Source organism: Engystomops pustulosus, chromosome 4 (genome assembly GCF_040894005.1).
Source record: "Engystomops pustulosus chromosome 4, aEngPut4.maternal, whole genome shotgun sequence".
NCBI classification, from domain to species: domain Eukaryota; kingdom Metazoa; phylum Chordata; class Amphibia; order Anura; family Leptodactylidae; genus Engystomops; species Engystomops pustulosus.
In genome coordinates this window covers 191,667,244-191,680,613 of record NC_092414.1, presented here as the reverse complement: position 1 = coordinate 191,680,613, position 13,370 = coordinate 191,667,244, and the positions used below count along the sequence as shown (strand labels likewise).

General features: G+C 42.2%; 1 protein-coding gene across 2 annotated transcripts; it reads right to left on the bottom strand.

Annotated features, from left to right (window-relative positions):
- Positions 1 to 403: 403 nt before the first annotated feature.
- STAMBP (STAM binding protein) lies at positions 404 to 12,700 on the bottom strand. Of its 2 annotated transcripts, none has more exons than XM_072149083.1 (10): positions 12,392 to 12,523; positions 6,102 to 6,322; positions 5,389 to 5,464; positions 4,741 to 4,836; positions 4,319 to 4,661; positions 4,061 to 4,185; positions 3,765 to 3,902; positions 2,493 to 2,605; positions 2,155 to 2,254; positions 404 to 1,341 (listed from the first exon to the last, which is right to left on the bottom strand). In XM_072149083.1, exons 2-10 carry the CDS (start codon positions 6,299 to 6,301, stop codon positions 1,285 to 1,287), a joined length of 1,248 nt encoding a protein of 415 aa, XP_072005184.1. In that variant the 5' UTR covers positions 6,302 to 6,322; positions 12,392 to 12,523; the 3' UTR covers positions 404 to 1,284. The 2 variants fall into 2 exon arrangements, with proteins under 2 accessions (XP_072005184.1, XP_072005183.1); XM_072149082.1 differs by lacking the exon at positions 12,392 to 12,523 and adding an exon at positions 12,548 to 12,700 and having other exon boundaries at positions 407 to 1,341.
- Positions 12,701 to 13,370: the final 670 nt, after the last annotated feature.

Sequence of the window (13,370 nt, the reverse complement as noted above, 5' to 3'; positions counted from 1 at the left end):
CTGCTTCAAAAGTAGAGAATTTAGAACTTTGAAAATTAAGAATTTTTCAAAATTTCAGTTTTTTTTTTAAATAACGAAACACAAAAGATCCATATTATTAAACTAATTTGAAGTACGATATGTGACGAGAAAACCATATGAAAATCCACTGGATATGTTATAGCGCTCCAAAGCTATAATCATTATAGTGACATAGGACAATTCTGAAAAATGGGGCCGTGTCCTAAAGGATCCTGAAGGGGTTAAAAGCCAATATGCAAAAATGATGCATTTTACAAGGATGCAAAAAAAAACCGCCACGTGTGTCACAGGCCTTATTCTCACCGCACCGCGAGCAAGCTAGGGGCCACTCGGCTTTCATTAGAGATGGGTGAGGCGCACTCATGCCCCCCTCCTTCTCCACCCGGCCATGTGCTACATACAGGATCCGGACCCGGGGCAAGTACTCGATCGGAGGAATAAGGCCTAAGGCCTGCAGTCACTCCATCAATCACAGACCGTGCATTGGCCGGGTTTCACAGTCGCTCCGCGAGACAGGACACTGCACGGTCGGCTTTAAATTCTGTTTCAACTTTCTTCCAAATATTTTCCAATTCATAGAGTATGAAACATAACATACAGTAACCATAATAACCCCCACACCAGCGATCAGATTCAGGAAGCATTGAAAATATTTAATGCTGCTAGAAAATAAACATTATACACTATTATATTCTTTTATCAAACAGTCAGATAATTTTTTGGGTGGGTTTTGCCGCCATTTGCTTTTTTTTTTTTTTTTAGGAAAACAAAATGATCAAATAAATTAAATTATATACAAATTTTCTATTACTAAAATAATATCTGGGGAGAAAAAAAAAAGCTCAAAGGCAGAAATGTAGAGAAAAGGGTTTGTAAATGAAGGGGTGATATTATTTTTTGGAGAGCAGATTTACAGTCCCAAATATCTATGAAAAGAAGGGAAAACTTCTGCAAACTGTAGCACCAAAATGTATTACTAGCCGTTAACTTTGCAGAGAGAAATGCATCCACCTATTCATTCCTTTACGGCATAAAACTGTCCTGTGCAGCTCGAACACTAGTTGGCGCCATTCTCTAGCTCATAGCGGGTGATATCCGTAGACAGGAGGAGCCAATTCACAGCAGCGACAATCTGGATGAGTTGGAGAACATCCTTGTCTGCTGCTGTATAGTCCAGGTCTACAAACCTCTCAACAGGGCATTTAATGGCAAGTCATGGGTGGAGAACGCAGGATCTAGGAATTGGCAGATACTTGGTAGAAGTTATCGTAGGTCCATGACTGTGACAGGCTGCTGGCAGATTGTAGTGTGGTTACTGGCCTATAGGGGGAGAGAAGGAGGGATGGTAAAGCAAGACATAGAGACAGAATGCCAAGGCTATGAATACAGAGAGAAAGGTCAGACCTAAAGAGTTACTTTTAATAAGTGTTCTATGGCATAAAGCCCTTCTGCAATTGGATTAGTTACCCGAATCTTGCACCTTTCACTGCTTTTCAGCAGCCCCCCCTGCTATCAGCCTCTGTCAGCGGTTCCTCAGAAGGCTGTTGCTAGGCACATTCCGTATTCTCTGTGCTGAATACGGAGTGAGAATGTACATTTGAACCTCACACCATCACCTCCCTGCTCTGCAGGTATATACAGACCAAGGGTGGACACCACGCGACACGTGGTTCACCTTGCTTTGTCAGGGGTTTGTGTGTATGTAGACCTGTGTATGTGTCCCTTACCCTCTGTTATTCCTCTGGGTAATGTGCAATTCTTGTTGTTTTTAAGCAAATACCTTGACTTGTTCTGAGAACTATACTTCCTATACAGGTCACTGCGATCTATTTATCATGTATATTAGTTAATTGACCATTGGAGGACTTTTTCTGTGTATGTTGTCTTTTTAATAAATATGTTTTAGTTGATCTAATTGTTATTTTATGCTTTCTATATTTTGGTTTTTGTTTCCTTTTTCTGTGGTGTTATTTGACTTTAAGAGCAATCTATTTAATTCCCAGGGACCCCTAGAGCATATATATCTGTTACCCTTTAAGCAAATAATTCTACAACACACTAAAAAAAAATTAGGCGGAAAAAAAAAATAGATTTCTTAGAATCTTCATTGCAGTTTATTAGCTTAACACTTACACAAAACAGCGGAGGGTCTCTGCAATGAGGGTGAAACCCCTTTTCCCGACAGTCGCCAACTTCTTTCATGCCGTAGTCCGTCAGCCTAAAAATTCCTGTTCTGTTAAAAAAAAAAAGAAAAAAAAACATAACAAATTATGTCCATATTATGCAGGATGTAGTAATATCAGCTTATGGAGTTTATTTACATAATCTGTAATGTCCTATATGACCCTGCTGGTAGCAATGAGAACAGAATTGCAGTGCAATGTATGGGAGACGTCTAATTAGTCACCACCCACCAGTTCTGAGATAACTGAGAATGAAAAAAATATCTCAAAATTCTGAAAACTACTTACTCCTGGAATTTTGGGGAGCAGACAATTGCAATAGATTCCGGGAGCATCATCTGATATGAACAGTGGGTGTGTAGGTCAACGCTGGAGAGAAAGGCCGTCTGAGTGGGATGCGTCTGTGAAGATAAAAGAATACAGTAAATCCATGACACTCATTCCCTGTCCGGCCTCTCACTGCTACACGGTAAATACTACAAGCTACCTCATAGGAGCTGCAGGGATCCACCAAATTCTGTCATGGTTACAGGGACAGCATTGAACTTTTACCAATTTTTATTTTTTTGATTGGTTTAAGTTACAAAATGTGGAGAAAAATATAAAAAAAAATTTTCGTAATAGCATATATATTTTTCAGTTTTCAAATTAACTTAAAGCGACCATAATAAATTATTTCCCTAGTGTGTGACAGTTGATTTGATTGATATATTATGTATTATCTTTGGCAAACCAAGCAACTATATTGATGTTTTTTTTTATACTGGATTGGGGGATATTTTTTTAAAAAAATTTAATTGGGGAATATTAATGCATTTTAATGCAAAAATATTTATATGTAATTTGTATATGTGTGCTTTAATGTTATAGGTCACCCATGAGTTCATTAAAGACCCATGGGGGACATTCCACATTTTTTTTTTTTATTTATTTATTATTGAATAACCCCTACAGACCTGGACATCATGTGACTGCTGGGTCTGTAGGGGCGGCGGCAGTTCCGGCTCTGCTCCTCTCTGCGTTGTGCCATTTCAGATCAGAGAAGGAAGATGCAGTAATAAACCGCATCTCCCTTCTCCCTAGGGTCTCCAACTGTCTCTGGCAGCCGGAGAACCGAAGAAAATTGCAACAACGTCAAAAGACTTTGCTGCAGACTCTGGACCCTCGGTCCGATACAAGTTAAAATACCAAACTGTTGATATAGCCAAAGCATAGATCCCCCTTGATGCTATTTTAATGGTCTATGCTAAGGGTAAAAGCAGATGACCGCAGTTGTTCTGTGTATTCAGGGCTGTGTGGTGGCCGGATTTTAAGGACCGGTCTCAGTGCAGATGATGGGACCCCAACCAACATATATCAATGTGCTCAGAGTCCTGTCCTGTGCAATGTGGTTGGTCCATGACTTCCAGGCACCACATGGTCCGGGATTCAGACTGACCACAGACGTCTTTTTCAGCCCCAAGGCTTTGTTATCAATTTTAATTAAATAGTTATTCCCTTAAAATTATTTTGCTATAGAAGTAACTTTGCAACAATAAACAAAAAGAGAATTGTACATACATGTATCCATCCAAGTGTGATAAGTCCATGCTGGTCCTGGATCACAAACAAGTCCTCCTCATTCTCAGTGTTGCAGTAATCTGGTCCCCCGCACTGTTTGGGTACAATCACATGGGTGATGGTGAACTCATTCTGCATCTGGAAAATTGAAACAATTATTAGATAATTAGAACATGATGTAGAAATTCTGCTGAAATGTACAAAAAAAAAAATTAACATCACATCCACATCATAAATACAATTCATTGAATGGATATGAACACATGTAAAGCAGATGTAGGACATGTTCCACTTACCAGCTTCCCACACAGGATCCCGCAGGTCTCCACTCCTCTCTGAGTATTAGCCTCCGCCAGTCTCAGAAACTTCACACACACTTCCTGAGGAATCCGAACATGGCGGAGTCCATCCATGGACACAGCTGGAAGAAACAGCCCACATCAACAAAATAAATTAATATGTCCGTGCAGCTCCAAACATATTTAATATTGTCAGAGTACCTGGCCCATGAGGTGCCCTACATACCAATGATAAGATAGTATGGATATACTTACAGACTTCATTGAGACTGATGGATGTCGGCTTCAGGGTCCTATCCACCACAGGCGGTCGTGGAATGACTGTGTCGTTGGTGGGTGGCTGGGGGACAATTGGCGGCTCATTCACCCCAGGGATTAGAGGTCCTTCAGGTGTCAGTGTGTTAGACTTATCAGTAGAGAACTGGTGGAGGATTCGCAGTCGCTCATTTTCTAGTTCTTTCTTACGGATCATATCTTCAAAGACCTGGAACTGTTCCTGCTGCTGTTGCTGCTGCTTCATGCGAGCCACACGCTGCTTCTCCGCTTCCAGCTCCTGCAGCACGGCCAGGCGGCGGGTGCACTCTTCTTCCTCGCGTTGCTATACAAAGAGCCAATAATATTAATAGTCAATCATGTAACCCTGTGCCTCATACAGGACGTCAGCACATCTGACTTACCCTTCTGTCCAGGTACTCCGCATACTCTTTACCATAACGCTTCTGCAGTTCTTTCTTCAAATCTTCGGCTTTTGGGAAAGCAACTTCCTTCAGTTTCTACAAAAATAGAGCACAGAAATCAGCTCCTTTATATAAGATGCAACAATGGCCACACAAATGCCATTAGAGAGGTGATTTGGTTATAAAAATAACTGGTCAACTATCCTCAGAAATGGCCAGGGTGGTGGTTGTCGGCTGGCCGATATGGTCATGGTGCTCCAGGGAGCAACACTTCCGCGTTGCAGGCCGGTGATAACATGTTATTGGGGCTAAGCTGCAATTACAATCACACCAGCCATTCTATGTATATCACTGTGCTCGGCTGGCAGTGAAGAGACCTTGTGAGTGCCGAGGTCTCCACATTTTACTAGGCACAGTCAACCCCTTTAATAAAGTCTTAACCAGCACATTTCAGTGGGATTGCTGAAAAATCATCAGTGTAAAGAAGCTTCATTATTCTCCTCCAAAGCAAGGACTGATAACAATCAAGCAGGTGGACATCAACCTGCCTAAAACCTTAGGTTAAGAACGCATGCACCCTTCAGGGGGAAGAGTTGTATAGCTCTTGGCTTAGTATCTAAGTAGTATGTTATATATTGCCAGACCCACCTTCAATGTTTCCTTCTTCTCCACAGCATTGGCGGTTTTATAATCTCTATGTTTTGGAAGTTGTTCAATGAAAAGCCTGAAGGAAAGACAAAAGCAAAAACAAAATAATTTGAGTAACTCAACTTCCAACAAACTTCTCATAAATCGGTAGCTTTAGTTCTCATTGAGCCTCTGGATGGAGACCTTGCTGCTGTGACTCACTCCTACCCCATCCCACTCTAAAAACCTTCATGTAATCTGACATCCCATTGAGCTTTTTCCCCCTCATACTAGCAAGATGGAATCCAGAAAAGATTATTACCTTCTTTTATCAGGAAGAGAGGGGGTGGGGGGGACATGAAAATTGTGGAGAAAGAAAGAGTAATATCTCTTATTAGAGAAATTTTGTTGAAAGGTTAATGTCCATTTAACACCCCTTATCATAGAATAACACAACTAGTGACGGAACATCCAATAGTGTTACATCCACCATCATACCCAGCCTTATACAGGAGTAAATACAGATAAATTAGTTGTAGACCTGTAGGACCTTAAAGGGAACCCATCAGGCAGATTTGGCACAATACACCAGGCACATATCCTTATGCCCATGGGTGTATTAAATAAGCCATCCAAGGACCTGTATGTAGTTTAATGTCCCTAACAGGTTTCTTTTAACACTTATTGTAGGGTGAAAGGTCAGATCTCATGTGTATAAAGCCATGATTACTTACGTGATATACTTATTGTACAAGATAAAGGCCTTTTCTGTGTTCCCCTCCCCGGCATAGACATTTGCCATACGTATTAACTCCACTCCGGATCGGTAATATCGCTTAGGAGGTATATCATCATTCACTTCCACGGTCCCCTTCGATACCAGCGCACGTATTCGCTCCTCTGGGGGGAGACTGGGGTCGTTGTGCTCCGGCATGGTGCTAGGCTACAGAAACACCTGTAAAAGAGCAATGTAGATGACATATTACTAGTTGTAATGGTCACAGATGCCACAGTCACACAGTCATGTCTTCTATACATAGGAATGGATGATGTGTTGTATTATTATGTATAGGCCTCACAGCTGATAACAACCGATCACTGCCCGTCCTGCATGTCAAGACAAATCTGTGTAGTGACACATGGATTCATTTGTAATCCCCATCCAAGCCCCACCCCGTATTATACCCGTCACACCTCCATATTTCATATACGTGTCCCATAAGCCGGCCCGGCTCCATCACCTCCTGTCTGTATAGACTTGATCTTCTGTAGTAAATTGTCTTACATATCGTACAGTACAGTATTATTCCTCAGTATATCAGTCATATGTGTTATGACTCTCACATGATCCACAGTGTTGTAACCTTTTACAGGCCGCCGATCAATTCGGAACAAAGAGCAAGTGTGTGCGGCGTATCATATAGTATACAGCGGAAGAGTCTAGTAATACGGCTGGAGAAGCTTCTGTATGCTGATCATTGCTTATATCAGTGATGGCAAACCTTTTAGAGGCCGAGTGCCCAAACTACAAAGAAGACCCGCTTATTTATCGCAATGTGCCAATACAGAAATTTAATTTGTGATTTGTACTCCCTTCTCTGTCACCATTTTCATTGATACCAGCACCTGAGGACACTAATATAGCAGAAAATAGTCCCAGGTAGAGCTGTCACTTTAATATAGCTCTGTGCACAGCAAGTCCTGGGCTGTCTGGGACTGCAGGAAGATACCTGGAGCCACCTCTGGTGATGGTCTGAGTGCCCACAGAAAGGGCTCCGAGTGCCACCTCGGGCACCAGTGCCATAGGTTCGCCACCACTGGCTTATATCATGAAACTGCACTATTAGCAGGGAATTAGAAGTGCAGGAAAGTGCCTGTATAAGACCATGTTCACACTGCTGTCAGAGGGAACCAAGTCATATAATAGACACAAACATAATACAAAACTTTCGCTATAATGGGATTCATTAGCCCTTTAGTAGGGCGTTTGTGATGAGTCCTGTATACATGAAATGGGATCTGCACCCATCACTGCTGCTGGAGCAGTCATATCATGTATTAAATCGGTACAAGCTGTAGTGGTCTTATTTCACCCTTGGCACGAGTCAGGTCACCCACTGATAAATGGGTTGGGGTCCAACAGCAAGGTCTTCTACCAATGCCGAAAGCCAAAGGGAAATACAGCCACATTCACTTCAGTGTGTTTCAGCTGCAAGCCAATATTGGGTAGGAATAATGGGAAATGATGATACTGTCCAGGAAAGCTATACATTGATTTCTTATATAAAATATACCCCAACCCCAGAAATAAATAAAGGAAAAGACAGGGCATGCCTAATGTCATAATATGAGTATTCTCTTAAAGGAACACTCCAGTCAAAGCTAACTCAATGAATAAGGCATAATGCAGGGCCTGAAGGGAGGAGCAGGACCCATTATCATTGTATTCCCTGAACCTTGCTAGAATCTGGAGTCCTGCTCCTTTAGGTCCTGCACAGGGTATCATTAAATGAATCAGTTGTGGCGGGAGTGTTCCTTTAATCCAGTGGTAATGGACCTTCCATGGTCGGTAGTAAACGGGGGACGGGCCTCGGCCTTATCGCATATGAGTTTCCAGGGAAAAGCATGCGATCAATAACCAGATCCCGCTGTCTTGTAATGATTAAATGCACCTGCTCCTTCGTGCCATAATGAGGTCTTGCTAAACTTTCCTCTCCTCATATACCCAACAGTCCTCCCGGTCGCAGTCTCATCCAATCACATAGCACCGACACTGATGCCATTTTCGGACATTCAAGACACTTACTCCACTGCTTTTCAACCTCCAGCACCGACCCCCTTTTAAAGGGAACCTGTCACCAGGGACCTAATTTTCACTAAAGACAGGTGCAGTAGCCCATGACACCTGCAGTGCAAATCTGCCTCTCTGCCTTTTATAATCATTTACATTACAATATAATAGTGTGTTATAACTTAACCTTGCACCCTAACAAAATCCCTGGGTAGTCACAGGGGTTGGGCTTTGGTTTGGAAGCATTTCAAAAAACGTGTGACTTGTCTGTGTTACTCACTCCTCAGATCTTAGCCCCCACCGTTGTGCTTCTGTACAGCTGCTCCTCCTGCTCCTTCGCAGAGGTCACAGCCTGGTGAGCCTATCATCAGTGGGAGAGGGAGGAGCTATACAGAAGCACAAAGATGGAGGCAGCCTGCAGCTCAGACAAGTCACATGTTGTTTTTAGAAATGCATCCAAACCAAAGCCCAGCCCCTGTGTCTACCCCAGATTTTGTCAGGATGCAAGAGTAAGTTATAACCCACAATTATATTGTAATGCAAATGCTTAGAAAAGGCAGAGGCATTTTAGCACTGCAGGTGTCATCGGCTTTTACAATCTCTTTTGACAACCTGGTGACAGGTTCCCTTTAATGGAGACTTTCAGCTCCATCCTGACCGTGATATTTAAAGATATCTGCACCTCCCCCATATCCGGCGGCTCTGCATCCAGCCAATGCCTGGCGATAACTTTTCGAACATTGTATAAGATTTTTTATGCTGCTAGTTGTTCCATTCTGGGAAAATCAAGACCCCCTACACAACCCAATATGCAAACCTTAGGGTCAAATGGGACCTGTACCCCAAATACCTCTCCATTAGCCTCAGCACTCTCTCCCACAGCGATATGTCCAGAACATATGTATACCATCAGCACCCTCTGAATGACGTCTCGGGTAGGAGGAATTCTCCCGTATCCCCATCTTCCATAGCAGTAAGGGTGTGCGATACTCTATGGAGAGGGAATAGTTGTGATCTTCTGTGTGCTACATTTACAGACAACACAACAGGAGACTCCATCACATCACCCTACTCTTCATCCAATATCTCCACTACCACCAAGTCCCATATCCTACCCATCTCAGCCATATGGTCTCCCAACATCTTGTCCAATATTGCTCTCTATGGAAGAGAAATAACACCTCTCATATTGACAGCTTGAGCAACCCTGGACACCACCCCTATGGAAGAGAAAGCAAGTACAGGCAGTCCCCGGGTTACATACAAGATAGGGTCTGGAGGTTTGTTCCTAAGTTGAATTTGTATGCAAGTTGAAACTGTATATTTAATAATTGTAGATCCAGAAAAAATATTTTTGGCCCCAGTGACAATTAGAGCTTAAACATTTTTTGTTGTAATGGGACCAATGATTCTCAATAAAGCTTCATTACAGACACTTTACAGCTGATTATTGCAGTCTGGAACTATAGCAAAGCATCCAGAAAGCTTCACCAGAGGTCAGAGGGGTCTGTCTGTAACTATGGGTTGTCTGTAAGTCGGGTGTCCTTTCCGATATTAAAACTTCAATTTCATAAGAGCCTATTAGTGTTCTAAGGATTCCATAACTCAGAAAAGACGTTACCTAAATTAATTAATTTATTAGTGAGTTACATAATTTGTGCAAGTTGTCTCATCAGCCTTATATATGACAAGTGGTGAGAGCTAAATTCACTCAGGTTCTGGAGGGCAGAGAGCTGCCAGAGAAGGGTCCAGTGTGACCCGATACTCTCCCTTCATAAACCTAGGGCCGCGATCATGACACTCCTCCTGTAGTCCCATGTAGCCAACAATGTGTTACTTTGAAATAGAACTGAGCGCAGAACATCCTGTGTAACTCAGGACTGCAGTAGGAGACCAAGAGTCCTGTCTTGTAAACTCTATGCTGGGGTGACGGCCTGGGTGCCCATATAGAGGGCTTGGAGTGCCAGCCCTAGCACCCCCATGAAGGATTTATTTGCCTACATGAGTTTGTACGTCCCAGCTTTGCATGTGGCTCCATAGGATCAATCCCATAAAAGCTCTTTACAATAGATCTCGCAATTATGATGAAAAATAAACCTAAATGTTCTGTTTGCACAGATAAACAGTCTGGTAACTCTAGCTGGTAGCATGCTGCAGGTGCTAGCAGTACACAATGATAGTTGCTGTAGTGACATCACTTGCCTGAGGGGTTGACACGAAGATCAGAATTCCCACCTTCAAGTCTCCTATACATTATAGAAACAAGTGTGGGAGCCCCCAGACTCAGAATTATTTCCAGGACATTACATAAGTGGGAGGTGCTACAAAACATTGTGATTATTTCTTTTTCATCAAAATTGTGAGATCTATTATGGGAATGATACTGTAATATGGAGCCAAATAAGTCTACTACTGTCACAGGTCTGATTTTTTTTTTAACTTATCAAAGTTTAATCTCATCATAGATGTTGTTGGTTTCTGAATGCTTTACTATAGTCCCAGGCTGCAATGATCAGCTGTAAGGTGTCTGTAATGAAGCTTTATTGATAATCCTTGGTCCCATTACAGCAAAAAATTTTGAAACTCAAATTGTCACTAGGACAAAAAAAAATATTTGTCTAGAACTGCAATTATAAAATATACAGTTTCGACTTACATACAAATTCAACTTAAGAACAAACCTCTGGACCCTATCTTGTACGAAACCCGGGGACTGCCTGTATTATAATGCAGGATTTTTATTTAGAACCATCTGTTTGTATATGAATTACCATAGCACATGTTATCCTTTTATATGATTGTTTATATGATCTTGGACAATACAGCTCCTGTTATACAGCTGACAGAGTGCTGGCTGTACAGACATGCAGTGGCATACATCCCCCATAGGTGGATATTGTAAATTAAAAAAATATTTTTGCCACCATTTACAATATTGTACATAAGTATTATATACCATAGTATATATGAGAACAGAGAAGACTTCATTGACACTAGAGATAAGCGGCCACCTGACCAGGACATATTGAAGGATTGGTGGCCGGATTGTGCGCCTAAAAAATTGTTTTTTTGTTAACAGAACACTGAGATTATTTCTTTTCATCAAAATCGTGAGATCTATAGTAATCAACATTTATGGACAATATTATGAGATTGATGCTGTTGGAAGTACAAACCTATAAACAAATAAATCCGCTACTGTCACAGGGCAGTGTTATTATCAGCTGCAACTTATCAAGGTTTAATCTTATTTTGCCTTGCAAATAGGCATAGCCATTGCTAGTTGCTTGGGGTGTCAATTTCCTGTACTGGCGGTCCGGCCACCAATCGGGTAATATGTTCGGGTCAGGCGGCCAAACTCAAACACTGAACCCTGCTATTGGATCTGCTCATCTCTAACGGACACTAATTCTTCCTCTGTCATGGGAATGGAACCTATGGAATCCCTTGTCATATACAGGAGGTGTTGTTCCCATTGTGTACAGTCACCAAGTGTAGAGTCATAATGGCCGCTACCAACAATATATGTGTGCACTGAGGGCGCGTTCACGCGATGCTTTGCGTTATTTGATACATTCAAAGGGCTTCAGCCTTGATCACATGTTGAAGTAACATTGCGTTTTAGCAAATGCAATGGAAACGCAATGTTACTACTTCAACATGTGATCAATGATGATGTGATTCCAAAGGTTGAAGCATTTGGAATGCGTCAAAAACGCAACGCATCGTGTGAACACGCCTTGAAGCAAATACTATACGTGATCAGGGACAGTGATGCTATAAGAGGCTGTATATCATGGAAGAGATGCAGCTCTGGGCTACAAGCCCACATCCTGCCACTATATACAATGCCCAGAGTGGGTGTCGCTCATGTGTGCCCGCTCCACCTTACACTTGTGTACACAGGGATGTAATAGGAAACTACACATTTAGAAATGTTAGAAATCCCCTAGTAACAATGACAGAACTAGGCCTATATAAAACATATACATACACATTTATAGATAGATAGCTCTGACCCTAACAACCAATCAAATCCATGCTCTCATTTACATTACTCGGGAAAATACAAGACTTGATCTGTATGGCTGCCAGTAACCCAATCAGCCCTCTTTTAACTAGATAAATGAAATATGTGATCTGATTGCTTGCTAGTCACCCAATCAGTGCACTGCTCATGTTTAGAGCAAAGCTCAGCACATAAAAGACATCATCTCATTGGGCGTTACTGACCGAATCAGGTCCGTGCTCTCATTTATGCAGAATAAGTCAGTAAATGAAAATCGTTATCACAGCAGAGCGGAGTTTATACAGCACACACTGCACCCCAGCGGCTTCACGCCCGGCAGCCATTGCCGCCGTCCTGATGTATTCTGCCCTTACTCTCACCTGGGTGTCACACACTCTCAGCGCCGCTCTGCTGGCCGCATTCTTCCGGGTCACATGACCTGCCTGACACCTCACTGCCTTTTCTCGTCATATGGCCGGCGGCAGGAGACACAGCACAAGACCGACGGCCGCCATCTTGGAAAAGGGCAGAAGGAAGACTTGTGCCTATTGTTACAGTGTCACACGATAGTCATGTGACAGAGGGATGATGTAATGTCAGATAAACAGACGCGACTGCCACCTGCCGGTGATAATTGTGTACTGCACCTAACCACAAAGATTTTTACATGTTAATTGACTGTCTTCCCACCTGCTTAGATATTAACTATCCCGCATTAATTGAGGCTAACATCCCATTGTAACCCACAGAGAGCCAGAAATGCCGGTTAGTAGTCTCATTATCCATTTTACTCAGATCTCTTTATTTATTGATTTATTTATATTTATTTATCTTTATTACAATGTATGAATTTCATTCTGCCTTTCACTCAGATCTATTGATTTATTTTTTAACTTAATGTTCTGTTAATAATGGAAGCCTATTTGTTATATATCCTGTTATATATATGTGGTATACATCCTTTTATGTACTTTTTATGAAGTACCCCCTCATATTGTGCCCCCCCCCCCTGTTCCCCACCACCCTCATATTGTGGTCCCTGCCCTCTAGTCTCCTCATATTGTGGTCTCTCCTCTCCATCCCCATCCAGAGTTGGATTGAAGTACCTTGGGCCCACCAGAGGAAACCCGGGAAAATGTGGCCGTGGGACCCTAAGTAAATAAGCCCCAATATCTTGTAATACCTGCATTTACCGGGCCATTA

Bases quoted from the DNA above. Each gene is read 5' to 3' on its own strand.
- STAMBP (XM_072149082.1), bottom strand. From the start codon at position 6,301: ATGCCGGAGCACAACGACCCCAGTCTCCCCCCAGAGGAGCGAATACGT. The intron at 4,837-5,388 runs GTGGGTCTGGCA...CTATTTTTGTAG, and splicing joins AGAAGAAGGAAACATTGAAG to AAACTGAAGGAAGTTGCTTT. The intron at 2,255-2,492 runs GTAAGTAGTTTT...TTTTTTTAACAG, and splicing joins TGCTCCCCAAAATTCCAGGA to AACAGGAATTTTTAGGCTGA.